Source organism: Trichoplusia ni, chromosome 15 (genome assembly GCF_003590095.1).
Source record: "Trichoplusia ni isolate ovarian cell line Hi5 chromosome 15, tn1, whole genome shotgun sequence".
NCBI lineage: Eukaryota > Metazoa > Arthropoda > Insecta > Lepidoptera > Noctuidae > Trichoplusia > Trichoplusia ni.
Genome location: NC_039492.1, coordinates 2,472,830 through 2,491,846, shown reverse-complemented (window position 1 = coordinate 2,491,846; position 19,017 = coordinate 2,472,830). Strand labels below are relative to the sequence as shown.

General features: G+C 41.6%; 1 protein-coding gene across 5 annotated transcripts in view; it reads left to right on the top strand.

The window, feature by feature from the left end:
• Positions 1-18,522, top strand: part of LOC113500948 (peroxidasin homolog) — a 231,512-nt gene extending 212,990 nt beyond the window's left edge. For 2 of the 5 annotated variants that reach the window (XM_026881897.1, XM_026881894.1), the window contains 3 exons: positions 14,626-14,768; positions 15,959-16,130; positions 16,204-18,522. In XM_026881897.1, the coding sequence (XP_026737698.1) occupies positions 14,626-14,768; positions 15,959-16,130; positions 16,204-16,328 (440 nt within the window). In that variant the 3' untranslated portion in view covers positions 16,329-18,522. The remainder of the gene's footprint in view (positions 1-14,625; positions 14,769-15,958; positions 16,131-16,203) is intronic. The other 3 variants (XM_026881898.1, XM_026881896.1, XM_026881895.1) reach the window with 3 other exon arrangements.
• The last annotated feature ends 495 nt before the right edge of the window (positions 18,523-19,017 follow it).

Genomic DNA, 19,017 nt, shown 5'->3' with positions numbered 1-19,017 from the left:
ATACCCTAGTTAAATACTTCGAAGATTTTAGAATTAATTATCAAAAGTATCTGTATCTAGATGTTCAACACCTTTTGTCGGTGCTGACAAATTGATATCGCGATAAAATCACCTAAAATATAAATGGCTTACGAAGCCTCCCGTCAAAAAATTAATAATTTGAAATTAGCATCGATCCGAGATGTCCTCCTGCCACATGACCTCTGACCTCGCCACCATCAGACCGACTCTCGTCGCGTTCGTCCGCCACACGCCGCAGCGCTCGGCCGCACGGTGCCCACGCGGCGACAGCTTGTGTAGCTAGTGACGTCAGCGATCTGAAACCGTTCATTAAATCCAATCGTGTTAATTGAATCCCATCCATTCCGATATTAAGTGCCGTCGGGGGCGAATGGCGGGTGGTGCGGGGCGGGGACAAACGTTATTACACGAGCACTTTTACACGTCCAATGTTGTGGCGTTAAGATTCACTGCAATAATAAGCAATTTATTTCCCGTCGTGGTCGACTCCGATCGCTGCGAGTTCAATTTTATCGAGTGTTGAGTGTGCTCGAGCCGCGCGCCGGCTGCCCACCGACACCTTCTGCTCTCCTTCACTAGACACAGACCCGAGGCTGTTTTATTACAGCTATTCCACTAGGTACATGTATCGTCATAATTCTGTTATGAATTCTTAGTTGGCATAGTTCTTTAAATACAACTAATTGTTAAATAATAACTATAACAGGGATTCATAATAAATTTATGATTATTGTATTTTATTTTAATGTACATTTTTAAGTAATGGTTTGTAAGCTAGTTTTGAAATTCTACAACAGCTTATTAAGATCCCGACTTTGATGAAATAAGTTAGGGTACAAGTTTGAAAGCTTTATATATTAACTGTTATCTCTTTTTATGCATAATTGTGACCTTCAATTGGTTAAACCGTAGCTCATGAAGCTTGTGTTTCGTTCTCCTGAGTGACCTGGGTGTCCTTGGAGCAAGACCATAAGTCTGTTTTACTGAGATAAGCTTTCCTTGTAACAACTTTTGGTCAACACCAATAACAAGATCGTGGCATCGTATCTCCTGCCCCCCCCCCACCCCGTCACTGCCACACTTCACCCTCCGACCCCCCCCCCTCCCATCTCGTTGTCTACAGTCGTACAAATACATAAATCTGGTCGGTATAACTGGCTGAATCACGGGGGAAATTCATATTTTTTCTTTAACTTTTTCCTGACTTGGGCCATACAAAAGTTCCATGAAATTAATCAATTCAAAATGGTAATAAAGTTCAAACGCGGGCGCGGCGTATATTTTTATTTCTCTAAGTTTACAGCGCGGCCTGTTACGAGGACCATTCCCAGCCAAACTCCTCGACTATATTACGAATTACGACTCTATTAAGGTTATTCTATGACAATTATGTATAAAATGTGGCTATTTTAAGTTATGAACCCATTTCTTAAATATTGTTTTAAATTTTACGTTGAGGTCATAAGACTCGCAAAATTAATATCGGTGCCGAAAACCTCTCGCAAGACCGCGAAAATGAACCTCTGCGAAATGCAGTCAGCCACTCACGTTATCTATTTTAAATGAATTTTCCAACGTCATGTGCAGCGTTGGAAAATATAGAATTATTCGCGATATTGAGCAGGAATTTAGTTTGGTGCGACATAATTGTGTGAGGCTGCATATCGCGCGGCCGCCGCTAGATGGCGCGCGAGGCGGGAGCTCCAGCCCTGCCCGCGCGAGCTGGAATGTCGCGCGTTATGAACAGCGAAACACCACGCCATACTTCCATTCCATGTAAACACGCAGATATATAATATATGCCACCAACAAAAGCTTCCGTAAACCAAAAACGATGAAATCAATGAATTTATGAAGCCAGCCTATACATAATGTCTACCACCAATATCCAAACATCTTATTGTTAGTTTTATTGAATGTTTTGTCTTCGACTGCGAAATTTGTAAATCAGGACAAGCTTAAGATACATCACAGAGATAAGCATTGTCTGCGGCATTGAAATATGTATGAGATGTGCTCGAGCGCTCAGGTTTGTTTGTTGACTAACTATTCATGCGCCGCAGAGCTGCGATATTTGTTGATTGCGCGCTGACGAAGCCGCTCAGGCGGCCGGCTGCCGGCAGCTGACATATGTCAGGCCAGGCCGAAAGGTGAATCTACATTCTGTTCATTTTTTGTTTGCAATAATAAAGGTTTAGTACTGACACATTTCAAAACTAAAAGTTTGTGATTACTTCATTTTGTTTCGCAATAGGAAAACATTGCATCCCGGAGTTTGCTGCAACCTCGTGCCACCACCAAGAAGAACATCTGATTAATCCCAGATTAAGTAAATAAATAATTCCGAAGGTCGACTCGCAACTACATTAATTAACTTACGACTCGAACTCATGTCAAAATAAAATGTGTTGGTTTTTATCGCGCGATCGATGGTGATCCGTCTTTACCCGCTGTGAATGGCTATGATTTTTAGGAACGTTACGCGAGCTCGCTATCAGCAGATATAAAAGCAAAAAAATGTAAGTGATAAATCAAGGCGGGGCTCGTAAGTTGTATACATCAATAAGGGCGAGCAGGGCGCGCGAACGTCCGGGGAATGTGCGACCCGCGCGACCCGCGCGACGCATGCGACACGTGCGACACGTGCGACTAACACTCAACGCTGTTATAAGCTTGTCATACTACGATGTCGTATGTGTTCTAGTCAGATTGTTCCTTTACCGCTGAAACTGTTCGTACCCAGCCTAGACTAAGATCAAATGACTGCTCCTGATTCGGATAAAGCAGAGTGTCAGACTTCATGCGACTGGACCCTTTGCGTACCGGGGCCGCGATAACCCTTTCAATCAATCCCGCTAGCCTGGCAGGAATCAGCCCTAATGAGCTTAACGGAGCCTGGTGACAGTGGTGACTTCTCTTTGAGACGCGCGTGGAACACGAATGAGAAGTGCGGAAAGGGCCTGGTTCTGACAGGCCGGTGAGCTCCCATCATTCACCGTCCGGAGGCCCGCGCCTGCAGTGGGTACATTACGTCTTTTGCTACAAGCTAACGAGCTTCGTTTTAGTTTCGATTATTCCAAACTATAGTGTATATTTACCTAGTTTAGATGGATATACATATTTGTAGCGTGGCGTCGGTACAGTTGTAGGAGAACAGCAGGAATATTAATTACCGGCGTGTTGTGATATAATTGAGCAATCTGGTTGATTGGCGACCTGACGCCCCGCAGTCACTCGCCGCGCTGCCGCCACGTAGTTCACACGCACACACGCCCACCACACCCGCTCCACACGTTTACCGAGTTTCCTATAGCAGGTAGTGGGTTTGTGGGCTCGCTCACCGCTTTCACCGAGTTCTCCGTCTCTCTCTCTCTCTCTCCAGTATCTTGTTTCTACAATGTCTTATGCGGTATAAACTTCTGATAGACATAGTTAGAATGGGTTCTTGCTCAAAATTCTGAAATCGAATGGAGGTTTCGCAATTGCCTCATAGTAGTAAAGAAGAAAGGAGTTACTCAGTGGAAAGTCCTTAACTCTTTGAACATTTTCCAAAATCCAGAATAGAATCTAACTTTATTTGCTAAGAATGTAGGTACATACAAATGGAGTTATTCAATACTTGCCGTGTACAGTTTTTTACAGGTGGTAATAAAATTAAAGCGATATAAATCTCCAGGCGCTGCTTTTTTCGTTTCGTGCATCCGCTACCGGGAGAGCACGGAGCACCGCGTCCGCGCCCGCGCCCTGCCCTCACCAGCGCCACTCGCCGCACGGTCCACCGCCAGCGTCCACACACATGTTCCTAATCGTCGCATTAAGGATGCCAAATGTTCACATTGTACTTGATAATTATGTTCGAAACATTTGACGCGCGCCCTCCGCCAGCTAACGCATGCACTAATTTAGGACCATTTGAATGCAATGCAACATAAAGTGCAGTGAACCTGAGTAGAGAGCGATTTTACCGATATCACTGTCGCGGGTCACGGACCCGGAGCGGGTTTCCTCGTTATTCTGCAATTAGACACACCTCCAAGCATAAAGCTCTGAACCCTCTCTAACCAGACAGGTAAAGCAAGAAAGAGCTGGGAGTCCCCTTAAAGAGTGACTCCCTGGGGTATTCAGTTCTTCCCGATGTGTCGTCACTCAACACAAGCTATTGCGGATATGCTCCTACATAAATCTTTACAGCTTTGAAAAAGCATACACTGCTCACTTACACGGTAGTGTGTTATTCCCATGGTGAGGTAACGACTTAAACCAAAGAGTTACAGTCACGTAAATAATTACACAGAAAATATACTTTGCAGCGGCCGTCTTAAAAAGAAAAAAAAGGAAGAAAAAAATATCAATGCGATGAAAAAGTATGAAATTGTATAGGTTTCCAAAACGAATAGATATAATCTTCTATCATTTCAAAACGTTTTTTAATCGTCTTAATAGACCATAATTCCAATTTTTTGACTAACTTTTTAAAAGTAATCATACATATGCCAACTGATTTTACTTTTCCCGTGGATATGCAGGCCGCATTATTTAACACATGAGCAACACACGAGCGCAGCCCCACCCGCGTCGCCGGCTACTCCTTAGTCGGCTTTTACTGCGATACAAACTCACAAAACTTAGAAGCTCCCGCGACTTCGCGCTGGCGCCGCCAACTTCATTTTTCCTATATTTTACCACCCGCGATATGCCGTACAATTAACAGTTTGTTTATTTTTTGGCAAAGTTTAACGCTATCCGCTACGCCAGCTACACAATTGCCAATTGTATGAGACCATGCTTTACAGATTAAAATTCAAGTCTAGTAATAATTGTCGCTACAATTATTTCTCTGTTGGGAAATTAAGTAAAAATGGAGTTTTAAATAAAATCCTCGCGACACAAAGTTTTAATTAAAGCTAGAGTCCAGTTCTTTTTATAACGGATATTCTGGTAACATTAATAACGTCGTGGAATTAGTGCGTTACTGGAGCCGCGACGCTCCACGGTCATATATATTTTAAACGTCGTGTTTGTAGGAAACAACATCCCGTCTGATGACTATGCCTAGTGTACTTTCCAGTATGTATAGATTGTGTGTAAACATATTGTTGATACGAGGCTATCTGTGATATTCATAATCATACGATCGAATGTTCAATATTTCATGTCATAAGTGGAGTTCCGTCCATAATCGTTAAATTTGTTGCTCTTGAATAGCGGTAGAGGCTATTACTGGTCCTGTGTCCAGGGGGAGGGGGGAGGACTCAGCCTAACGAATGGTCGCGATAACTCAGTCTCAGGCGACGCGGACCGCGGTGTCTCACCACCACGCTCCCGAGCTCCCGTGGCAGTAGCCACAATGACCATGGCTTCCTTCTTTTACTTTTGTCTATAGGTATTACTAACTATAGTTTCGTATAGTATCATTTATTTTGCTTAAGCAGCCATTTCATTCCCACCTTATCTTATAATTCAATGGGTAACGTGTGCACCCTCCTGCAATCTCCTCATTGAGCAGCAATCCGTGCGAGTGCGGGCCAGCCCCGCTCCGCTCGGTAGCTCCGTAAGCACCGCGGCGTGAGTGATCGCTGAGTCTGCAGTAAGTACTAAAAAGAGCATTAGTCTCTGTCGGTTCCAGCGCGCGGCGTGTGCTTGTGAGCGTACATTAAGTTGACACAGATTTGTGACGCCTCTCATTTGGATCATACCTGTCTTGCGCTGGCAGCTGAATGACGGTAAAGTTCTTATTCAAGTCTTTGTGTTTAATTTCACGACTAACACTATGTTAGCTATCAGTTCTTATTTCTGATTCTATCTAATCCATCTCGATCTGATTTTATCTAATTACCCTAACGAAAGCCGGTGGTAGCGCACATTATCTTCTACAGGCCTGGCCTATGTCACTGACTACCTTACGAGGGAAGAAAGATAGAATAGAATAGAATAAAATTTATTGTTTTAAAAATACAATTTTCATTACGTTTATTGACAATGGTCCCCAAACTAGGCTGGAAGCTTGTATCTTGGGGGCCTGAGTGGTGGAAGTTCTTACAACATCATTCTTAGTTGGTAAAGTAAGATTATTTTTAAACAATACAGTAAAATTTACAAGTTAGTAAATATGAAACAGATGGAAATAAAACAATTATTTAACTTAAACTAGGATAATAAAATACGGAACAGATAATTACAATTAGATGTGAGGATGATTCAATACTTTAATAAAGACCTCACTACAGCACTGTCTATAAGATTGCTATGGAGTCTAAATGCTGCGGTTCATAACAATGCATAGTACATCACTAACTATCAACCTGAAAACCCCACTGGTGAAGCAGTATCTCCATACATAACAAGCGCTACCTACAACTCAAGTGCATTTGCATATACTCACTGAAAAGTGCCCGCCATCAACCTGATACGTACAGTGTCTTCTAAGACAAACTAGCTAATGAAAAACGATTTTTGCGATGAGATTGGTTACCGATTAAATTTATAATATCAATGTCCGGCATGGAATATAGCCAGGTGAAAAAAAAATCGGTAACCCCTTCGGGTAAGGAACCCTAAAAAAAATCTATAAGAAATGATAATATGGATACAGTAGATAAAATAAAAATAAAATTAAAAGCCTCTTTTGCTGATATTTTTGTTTACTTAAGCTTAATCGCCCTCTCTTATTATTTTGTCATATCAGAAGTATAGTATACAATACATGCTGAATTTGACAATATGACACAATTTTGTGAGTACCAACTAATCTCGTACGAATACGGTCACAACAAGGTGACGAGAGCTCCACAAACTTCCTTCATAAATAAAACAATGAAGTATTCGCTATTGTGGAGCGATTTATTCTGCTCCGGAGACATACTTCATATCTGGCAGTAGCGGGGTCAGCAGCCGCGGGACAACAACAGCTCGCGACTGTACGTGTGACACGACGCCCCACTAACAGCCTTGTTTACGACAATAGCTACTGATAAAATAATCGAGAACGTCTCTTGGAAACAGGAGAGCAAGAATTGTCCTGCATTTCATTCTGTTATTATTGTGTTAGACGCCCGGGAGGGATTGGAAGTATTGGGAGAGCGTGTACCACGAGAAGTGAGTTAGTACGCAGCGCGGGGTCTCCTTAGTTCTATATTGTGCTATTTGTATTTGTTCAGAGTCACCCACTCGCCAAGATAACACCTTGGTTTATTTCACTTATATTTCTATCGCAAACGAATTGCTGTGGTTTAGTAATAAGCCGTACAACAAAGGAACAGAGAATGACCGTAATAATTTATGTAAAAGAGGTGAAGGTTCAAGTGAAAGTAGAATGAAAGTGAAGAACAGTTAGAATGAGTAGGGATTCATCGGGAAACTATTATAATCCGTATATTATTGATCATGGCCATTGCTGACCAGAACATGAACTGTCAGTATTTATGGATTAGAACAGGTACACGCGACCACATAAGACATGCTCGAGATGACGATGATCATTAATCAAATCTTAACATGATTTAATATCTTGTAGTTCATATTGTTCTAAATTGAACTTTCACCAGCATTGTTGTTTTGGCAGTTCAAGTACCGTTTTATTAAAGTACTAGGTTCCCTGTTGGCATTACTTTTACGTTATAGTATTTATCCTTTTATTTTCAAGAATTAACGCTGTTTTTAACATTGATTTCTCACATATAACAGGAATACGTATTTAAACGATTTCCCTACATTGCGATGCAAATGCTTCACGTTTGTACTAGTGAGGTGAGCGCCATCAAATCCCGCGGATATACGCGGGATCAACAGTGATGTCCAACATTATGTGAGTGCGGGATTACGACGGGGCGACCACTTCTGCCGCCGCTGTCGCTGTGCCGCCGCGCCGGCCGACAAGCGCGGACTCGGCGGCCGACGCACCGTTACACGTCTTTGCCACCATTCTGTTGCGAGCTAAAATCGTTTAAACTGCACACATAACGCTCTCGCCAGACGCTAAAGACGTTTCAACAAAATTTAGAGTAGATTTAATCTGATGAACATACATAGTTGGTCTAGTGATTAGTGACCCTGGACAAATGTTTGTGTGATGATGATGATTGATAAAAGACCGCTAATAAGGTAAAAGCGAAATTAAAACAAAAGAAAATGTGGTTTCGAAGATAGCTTAAATGATTTAAACAAAAAATCATCGTATAGCGCAAGATGTTTCAGTTTGGTATGGAGACAAGTCCGATCAGGCGGCGGCCGGCGGCGGGCGCGCTCGCGTGTCGCGGGAGAGCTTACCGTCAACAGAAAGTCGCCTCATTTCAATTACTCGTCTACTTTATCCCGTTCATTTCTTGGTAAGCCTCTCGGCTAGTTTGCCGCAGGTTCCGGAACGGCCGGAATGTCTTTCCGCCCATAAAGGGACGACTGGGGAATGTAGGCCAAATTCCGGTTGGAAATAAATACGTAATACAAGTCCCTTACTGGTGTGTCACAGGCTCGCAGTACGAGAGCAGCCCGAGCCTGCTAGTGCCCCAAATAAAACCGTAATAACGGACCATTATCCCGGCGAATGCTCTCCTCTACTTTTTACACTAAGTTATTTATACGGGGCGCGCACCACTACGACGATCCACGACGTAGGTACAGAAGTGCGCTCTCTTCACTACGCTCATTATTGTGGAATAGGGGGAAAATGGTTTTGTTTCTCTGTTAGAACTTCCCTAGAAATTCTAAATTTTCTTGTGAGACTAATTTCTGAATTTTTTCCAGATGTCAGAAGGCATTCAACATACATACATAACTATAAATAATTCCAAATTCACTAAGATTTATGTGCAAGAAGGCTTTAAAACTTATCTATAACATGCTTTCAACATATTTTAATTTATCTTTCGTAAGGCTTTATTAAAATTATTTACGCCTCATAATACTGCAGTGCTTACTGGGCTACTGAGGGCGCTAGTTAGGGATTTTTAATTTGACCGATAAAAATCACAACGAGAATCAGCCTACTTGTTACTCTTCTCGTAATTCACTTCGCAATAACAGTAGCATTGTTACCTATGTTTAAGGATTTTCCAGCACATCATATGACCGCCCAGCTGTGGCCGTGGAAGCTGAAACGCATTCGTTTCAATTGATCCATGTATGAAATTAATTTGGTTATTGGATTAACTAACGCTGGCGCTCTACTCGTGGTCCAATTCGAATCGTTGATTACTTTCCCTGAAATGAATCTAATAACAAATAGAACCGTATTAAAATTAGTTCCAATAGTGATTACGATCACAATATTAGCGCCAGTACTAGCAGCGAGCCAGCCGCGCGAGCTGCTGACGCCAGTCCTCGCCTCCCAACTCTCAATTTCACTTTGATAAGTGACCCGTGAAATGGGTTTACTGATAATGTTAAATTATTTCCCTCGCTGCTCTACATCACTAAATAGTGTAGCAGTTAGTGTAGTAGTATCTTTCTAAAGTTATATTGATGAGTCGATAGACAATAGTCTCAAATCAGATAGCAATAGCAATTTTATGTTTTTAGCTATTTTCAGTATTTAACGCTTAGTAAGAGTGAATGCGTAATAAAAACCAGCGAGTGGAGGAAATACCAGGTGGTGAGGCGCTGCAGCAACATTAAGCACTAGGCCACGTGACGCCGGCGTGACGTCTACTGAGAGCTGCAGTTAATGCTCCATTAATGTAGTTTCGTTACGCGACCGTCTTTTATTAGGGAGTTAAACGTGCCCGACTCGCCGGCGCTGCTCTACGCCCCCCCCCCTCCCCCCTCCACAATGCACAGCTGCATCCAGACACTTTTTGAAATTTTCTTGGGTCTGGCAATTTCGAGAGCTTCCTGTCTACTGCTCATTAAAATACTACAATTAAGCAGTTAAATTCTTGAAACTATCGACTATATTAAATTAATTAAACTAAAAATAACCTTAAGAAATGAAAATACCGAAAAACATACATATGTCATCGAATGATATGATATGATCGAAGTGACAACCGCCATACGCGCCACGCACCGCGACATAGCCCAGATTAAGCTCCCATATGGATATTTTACGAGAATAGTGAAAACGTGTTAGTTGCAGTAAAAGGCGCGAACAAGCGAACGCGTTGAGTGCACGTGTTGCGACACTTTATTGGATTTCCGTAGTGAGGCCGCGCCGGCCCGCTGCTGCACCGCTCCTGCACGGAAATTATCACGGTTAAAGCGTTGCTGCGCTTCACATCTTAGTGTAAGTGCTGTGCTGTTCCATCGAAAATAAACGGTCCCTGCTTAGATAAACATAACGGCAGACCATCTAATTCTTAAAATAAATATTTACTAAATATACAGTAAGTTTGGATCATCGAGGTGATGTTCTTGCCCGTGTACGAGCACAGTTAAGCGGAAGGAGTTATATTCGTATCCGTGACTAAACACTTATTGAAGCACCACTAAAACTGATGAGCGTGCAACGAGCGCGCGCCGCGACAACACGTGCCCCCACCTCACACACTAAGCATATATTAAGATATGTTCATTCGTTCATGGAAGAAGTACAAATAAGCCGTTTATCAGTCCAACTGAGGTGTTAGGTGCACGGTGTGCTCTGTGGCCTATTACAAGTGACACACGGAGAAGTCGAGTGCTAGCAGTGCACAAGATTCCTACAGCTGAACGACAATGTATCAGTACCTTGGTTGCTCGTGTACTCATAGTACTCATACACATCGACATGGCGGGGGGAGGCGCGGGGCGCGGCCGCTGCCCGCAGCGGCGCACGGAGCGCTAAGAAAACATACTTCACCTTGTTTTTACGGTCACGAGATTTAATAACGAGCAATTTCCAGGAGGAGCGTTTTTCTCGCCTTCCTCAACTTGCGCTGTTTATATCTCGCGCATAGGATAGTGCAGCTCAAACATAAGTTAAAAAACGGAACTTGCCTACTGTGCAATACTGGATAATAATTGAATAGAAACGTGGAAAACCTTTTAGCGATGTCATCATCTATAATTGCAATAGTGTTAATGCGTAGACAAAATATTGCGTTTGACGTGATATTTTTTTTTTTTGTTTTTTAACTTAGTCTCTTACTCTATTTATGAAGTTAAATAGTTAAGCTTTCCGTGGTTTTAACGATTTTTAGAGTTTGGTTTTATTAAATCATGAATCAGAATCAATAACGTAGCAGACATCGCCTGACGGTTCTGACGGAAACATCTAACAGCTACTAATTAAATCGTCTCACCCCTAATAGACCGTAACGCATTGGCCTCGTACCTGTCTCTCAATCGGCTGCCGATCTTAATCAATCAGTAAAAAGCTATTTTGAGCTCTATATCAATGCTAAAGATTCGACGACCTCCGTGGTCGAGTGGCGTACGCACCGGTTTCAAGGTGTCGCTAGCTCTGAGGTCCCGGGTTCGATCCCCGGTCGGGTCAATGTAAAAATTCATATTTCTACATTGTTTCGGGTCTGGGTGTTTGTGGTACCTTCGTTGTATCTGAATTCCACAACACAAGTGCTTTAGCAACTTACTTTGGGTTCAGAACAATTTATGTGATGTTTTTAACCACATAAAAAATAAATTATAAAAAAAAAGTATAAAGATAATTAGCAATGACACAAAACCTAGGCTCTGTCTTAGTATTTGTATAACTAACATCAGATGTTTGAGAAAAAATAAAGATACAGTGCAATATACTTTATAAGCTATGGATATCAATTACCTATATGAAATTAAAAGTTTTTATTTTAAAGGCACTTTTAAAACGATAAAAAAGTGACTCTACTCGCACGTATCCGTATGCAACGGTAACATGTATATTTATTAAGTAGCAGTACGCGTTTATGAATTCAGTTATAGTAATTAAAGTCAAATAGAGTACATAATTAAATTCAAATAGATAAATTACAGCCAGACGCAGTACCAATGATTGTTGTTATCACACAAACATTTATCAAGGTAAAATTCAAAGAGCACCTCATAATCATCAGGTTTCTGGATAACCTCTTGCTTTTGCTGCGATTGACTGAACCGTGAATAAACTTTTCAATTGTGTTTTATCCGCCGGGAAATGATTTTGAACTTTGGCCGGTAACGAATGGTTCAATTAAATTGAAACTTTCTCTGTCTGCTCAGTGATCGATTTCGTTTTGTTTTTGAAGCTTACACTTTGTTTACACGGAGTGTCGGCCAGGGCGGCGGCGCCGACCCAACTACCAGCACAAATAAAATAAAATTCCTCGTGAAAAATTGGAAATTCAATAACTCCCTTGCCGAGGAGCGATTTCCTCCCGACAGGCGACTTTAAAAATATGATAGATGATACAGTGGCGGGTTTTTTAGCGTTCAACTTCTCCTCGAGACGTAAGGGAGCGCGCTTTGTTCCGCTGATTTATTGGCGTCGGATTATATCCGCCTCGGTTTATCGGAGATTCCCATCTTCAATAAGTGATTGCACTTTCTACTTTTATTCGCATAATACTTGTTGTTAGTGTCGACAGCTGTGCAAGATAACATCCAACAAAATAGGATTATTTTTAGGAAGATTATTTTTAATAAGCTACTCATCTAACCCTTAGAGAAGCTTTGGTTCTCTTGAAATTTGAATGTCTTGAAAAGAGGCTCTGCAGGGAAGTCATTTCAGTTTCCCTAACTAATATTAAGTGTTTGTTCACTCAACTCGGATAAATGGCTGCAAACAAAACTTTACGGCACGGCACCGGTTAAACCATAACACAAAAATTAATATTCCACAACATACAAACGTACGATTATAATAAAGCCGTAGAAGCGGAACTCTCACGAATTTTTCCCGTCACAGTTCAGGCTCCGAAAATGAACAAACCTCATTTCCTGTCTTTTCAGGCACAATAAATAACTGTAACCGTGAGAGAGCTCCCCCCCCCCTCCCTACCCGCTCCCCCGCACCGCCCGCACCGCGCCACGCGCCCGAGCGCGCCCAGGCCTGACTGCCGCGGTGTATGCTCATTTCCCGTGTTGATAACCCGAGATGAGCGATATATTACGAGAACGAGCCATGTTTAACTAATGCAGCAGCCAGCGTGTACACTCAGGGATCACTGAACAAAAAGCCTGCTCAAATATTAAGTTTAAGACAGCAAGAATTGGCCGTTCAGTTTTATTTATTTCCTTAGACCTATCCTGTCTCACAAAATTCCTAAACCCTATCATGAGTTTTCTCATTAAGCACTACATCCACAGTGCTCGCTTCCGATATGTTAATATCGTTCGTGGCGCACATAGCTCGCTCGTACGTGCGATACACGAAGTGCCCGCGCTACCGTGTTTCAGCTCTTTGCTTAGCCTCATATTGCCGCCATATTCACTGAGCTATTAATGTCGTCCGGTACTCACGCGGCTCTCCTCCCTGCCGAATACACCGTCGTGTGTGTTGCTGCCGAACAGATTCCAGACCGCACGACGGTGACGCACACTACTGCACGCAACACCATTGAATCATCTTTCGATGAGAAGCACTCTCAGGCCAAGATTTGTTTTCAATATTGAATCTCTTAATTATACAAAGAGTTAGTGATCTTGTTCAGCTCTCAGTATGAGAAGCTTTCAGTAGAGGGACTACTGAAAGCTTACGCCGAAATTGTAGCAAATTGAATAGTCAATTCCGTCTTTCTTCTGTACGCTCTCAGTAAATTCTTGCATGATATACATACTCGTTTTGTGAGGACAACATAGACAAAGACATATACGCGCGAGTGCGGCCTGGTGGATAGGGGTTGACAGTACTTACTTAATTTTCCAAACCTAGTAAATAAGCCGCGGCTCTGTGCTGACAAGCACCGCCGCGCGACTTCTCGCGAACATTTGGCAGCTGCGGTACTCTTCACGCCTGTTTGTTTACTGAAGCGCCCCGTTGAAACCTCAAGTAATATTTTAGCTCGAGCGTGTTTTGATACAAACTGTTTGGTATCTGAACAAGAACAATGCGTCTAAATCTGACCTGGCGAACTTCGCACCACCTAACAGTTAATGATAAAAAGACAGTTCTCCTCTCCTGGTAACACTCTGGTTTATTTCTGCCAATTCCTTCGGTAATTTTTATCGGTATTTTTAAATCAGACAACCTTGTCCTGACAAAAACGCACACTGAAAACCAAGAATCATCCTTTTTTATTTATATGGAAGATTGTACTGTTCCATATTAGTACAACAATGAGCCGTTGAAGAAGAGCAGATAAAGCAGGGTATTCAATATTTGCTAGTTTTCGACCTTCTCGTAGGACAACGACGTCTTAAATTTACCTCGGCCCCCGTGGGTTCCTAGCCTATACGTACATATTGCAATCGGCGTCTCAACTGGCTACGTAGCGTACCTATCTACGAATAACTCTTGTTCATTACACGACTAGTAGTAGTGAAAAACTCTCGTTAAATACAATATCTTATTGCTTAATTTAAAATAGATGGAATAGTTGATGTTTAACAGCATTTACATGTATTCATTTAATTTTTACAAAAAAACTGCTTGAACTGAAATCTGAAAAATAACTTCTTATTTATAAATATCTTGGTTTGTGTATGAAACGCTCCGGCTTTACCGACCAATCAGCTGGTGTGCTTGTGGTGTGGTTCTGAGCTGAGTGTTGTCCGCAGTGCCGTCGGCGCGCATCCTGGGCGGGCCGGACCTGCACGTGGACATGGGCTCCACCATCAACCTCACCTGCCTCATCCAGTTCTCACCCGAACCGCCCGCCTACATATTCTGGTACCACGAGGACGAGGTGAGCGGACGCAAAGTAATTATACACATGGATTTATTATCGTAAGTATATGTTTAGAATAGGCCGCCTCACGGCATTCGGAAACGCAGTGGATATAAGCTGAAGTGAAACGTTTCGTCACATCAGTATTTTGGAAGTACTTGGCAACAACCTATTACCAACAAATGGTAAAACAGTACTGAATTATGTAATTCTTCATTTTAAACTGCTGTGATCCTGATTTTCTTATGCTCTAAAGATGACTAAGTAAGTGCAACAAGTAAATTACAAGAATTTGACAAGATGGTACAATACGTGACCATCAACAATATGGTACAAAGTCAACATTGTACTAATTAATTGCAAAAGCAAAACTGCAATAACGTAGCACCTGCTACGTCGTAGCCTTGTCAGAGCAACACCGGTTTAGTATTATTTTAAAGTTAAAGTATTCAAAACTTAATTGGTATATTGTCTTAAGTCCCACTTCTACGTATACTCGCCATATTAAGTAAACGGTCCTGTTCTCTTCAATTCAATTTACAAATCATTTGCAAAGAGAGTCGAAACTGAAAGACTTTACTTAGAAACAATGTTTTAATAATACTAGTTTACAAAATGTGACGAGTGTAGTACTACAGTCTTACCTGGTCAAGCACCCGTCTGCTACGATTGATTATCATATTGTAGTGCTAGTACAGCAGAACGAGGCTGTCACACCAAGTGCATTGTGGTACCCAGATATTACTTGCCGGCGACAGACCGGCTCCGAGCACTAAGGCAGAAACATTCGTTATCACTGTAAAGTGAAGTGAATTCATTTCAATACAACCTTTGACCTTTCGAACATATAATGTTCCAAATTCCTCTGAAATACGATACAGCTGGTTCAGTACAGCGACCCCAGTCTCCCGGGATGAGCCGCGCCCGCACTACTTTCCGTTCGCAAGGACTACTCGCTATTCAAAATACTAAGATTTACCCACAAAGTTTGACTTTTGTAGTATTTTTATTGTTGTAAACAAGCAGTATGAGCTAATTTCCCATCGCACAATAAATCAACATCGGCGGTCAATTGGCTGACTTTGAGTTCCATTACTTGCTGAATAAAAATGAGTGTTTAGTCCCCGTTAATAAGCGGTAGGGCACAATGCACGTATGTCAGTGACGACAGGCGAGCGCTGCGCCCTGAGCAGTTGTGACAATGTGGGGGGCTTGTGGTGAAGCAGGTGATATCGTACGACTCGTCGCGCGGCGGCGTGTCCGTGGTGACGGAGAAGGGCGCGGCCACCACCTCGTACCTGCTGGTGCAGGACGCCGCGCCCGCCGACTCCGGCCGCTACTCCTGCTCGCCCTCCAACGCCGAGGTGGCCTCCGTGCGCGTGCACGTGCTCAACGGTAACTTTACTACATTCTATTACCCTTGTTGACACATAAGAGCTCCGGCCAGTAACATGTCGCGTGTGCGCAGGCGAGCGGCCGGCGGCCATGCAGACGGGCAGCGCGGGGCTGTCGAACAGCTCGTGCTGCATCGCGGCGCTGCTGGCGGCGTGCGTGCTGCACGCGCGGCTGCTGCGCGCGCAGCTCGCCAGCTGATCGCCGGCCGAGTAGTGCGCGCCGCGAGTGCCCGGACACACCTGACTCTCATGACGCACAAGCGAACGCGACTCACTCGCACAATCATTATTTTAACGCGGAAACTTAGTTTTCGAATAGTTAAGTCAATAACAAAATGTTTAAGTAATTGTCGTTAAGATTTTTATGAGAAGCAAAGAATTCGTAGCGTCGAAACTCTGTGATTCAAGTTCACTCACTGTCGATACCAAGCTCGAGATAATACAATTACTAGAGTACCCCCGCGAGCGTGACAAATTTTAATGAATTGAACTCTTCAAATTATATTATAGCGTTTGTTGCTACAAAACAATGTAAATATATTTATTGTTTTAATAATGTAAAGATATATATGGTGTTTTATTGGTCGTAAGTGGAAGTACTGTCGTATATAAGCGTCGTCTAGTAAAATTGAAGCTGTGCTGTACTGCGCGGCGCGGCGCAGCGCGGGCGTGCTGCGGGCGCGGCGCGGCGCGGGCCTGCTGCCGGTGGATGAAGATCGTCGATACGAATACATTTGAATCATGTAACTTGTTGGATATCATGTGTCCCAACAATCAATTAATTCTTAATTTATTAGTAAAAAATAAAATATAACGAATATAATATATGAGATTTGAGATCCATATATTTCGCTATATCTTAAAATATTACTTTAACAATGAGTTTACTTTACTAATTATTTTAAACTTTATGCAAATATTAAATTATAAAATATAATTTCGCTGTTTAAAGGAAAGCATCGTCTTTATTTGCAAAACTGTTTATAAGTGTGGGATCCTTGGTCAGATACGTTAAGATACGATGAGACGCTGTCAAATATTTCACAACTGAGTTCAAAACATTTACATGAAAACTTTCAATACAACTTTTCAATACACGGTCACCATAACGCAATTTAGTTGTGCTGGCTTACCAGAGTATTTCAAACTATACAGTTTTTGCCACACAACTGCTGGTTTACCAGCACAGTTACAGCGTATTGCTAACTGAAGGGTAACGGCTCCCACACTTATTGATAGTTCTGTTTTAAGTAGTAATAATACGTATGTTTAAGTAATTCACGTAACGTTGGCTGTCAGCCGACGCACACGATGCGGTGTGCAGCGAACACATCCACAGTCTCGTGTACTATATAGGAATAATTCGATACTATCTAACACTAGACGTACTCGTCGACGTGAGGCAGCTCGCGCGTCCTGCGCTCAACAGTCACTGGTAGCCAATATCCAAATATATTACATTATATAAACCACTTTTAATCGCGTTAAACTTTTATGAGGCTATTTTATAATAATTCGTAAGACTGTGCCGGCCAGTTTGTTTAGGTCTCAATAGGAATCCATTAAAAGCCATGGTGAACCAATTGTGATGTCGTAATTATTAGTGTCTTCATCTTGTTCACAAAACGTCTCTATTATTTACTTAGGCACGCTGCCACAGTAACGCGAGCGCGTGGACCGCGAGTGCTGCTTCGCCGCCGGCTAACTATAAATACACTAAAGTAACATATTATAAACTGTTCTGACGTTTTTCAAACGTTTTATGTTAAGTACCTACTGTAACGTATAGCTAATTGTAAATTACGAACATTCAGAATAAAATGTTTTTGTATAGAATAAATTGTACATACAAAATAGATACAAAGTTTTACAATAAAATTGATCTAAGTAGAGAAAGGACACTACGATTGTATAATATGGAGACTATATGTATGTAAAACATAAAACTATATGTATACATAAACAGAATAAGTTTGTTTTCAAATAAAATATTTAATATTTAAGTAAGGGTCTATTTCATTTACAGACTTCTGAAAATTTCCTCAAATCTTATTCCGCAGGACACTCGCCTTATTTGGTTACATCACACCATTGAGATTGTACCAAAAATCACCCGTTTGCTATCAACACCCGTATCCTGAAACACAAAATGAATACCACACCTATTATCCAAATTTTAGTGCACTTATATTTCTTACTTCTTAACGATGTCATAATACCCTATTCCGATGTTCATGATAATCAGTAATTTCATTTTTAAATTATCGTAATTTATTAAAACAATATTGGGCACTGACCAAAATTATAGAGCCAGTTTCGCAGATAAACCTGGTAGTGATCATATTCATTAAAATAATAAAGAACAGATTCTCAAGAAACCGTTTGATACACGTTTGATTACAACACGATGTTTTTAATGTCAATTGATGACCAAAAAGTGCTGTATGTGACTTTCGAGAACCTTAAGCCACACAGGGATCCATATTACAGAAGACTTTATTTGTAGCCACTTTGTGGTGACTTGACAAACGAGGTTGCAGCTTTTTAAAATTAACTAAAAATCAGGTCTATGTTATGAATTGGAAAGCTGAAGACTTGGGGCTATGTCAGACATCATAAAATTATGAACGGTTAGTACTTTTTGGTTACACAAATATTTAAAGAAGAAGCAGACATAACTCAGATGTTTTTAGATCATAAACGACTCATTAATAGGAACTTTTATTAATTACGTTACATACTCACTTAGTATTTGAATCCAATAGACAAAATTTTTCTATTGATTTCAAATGTCATTTAAAATGCCATATTTTGCCGTTGTTCTTTTAATTACAAGTGAAAGTAATTAGGGACTTAACTTTGTGGGAGCATATTATTTGTCAGATGTA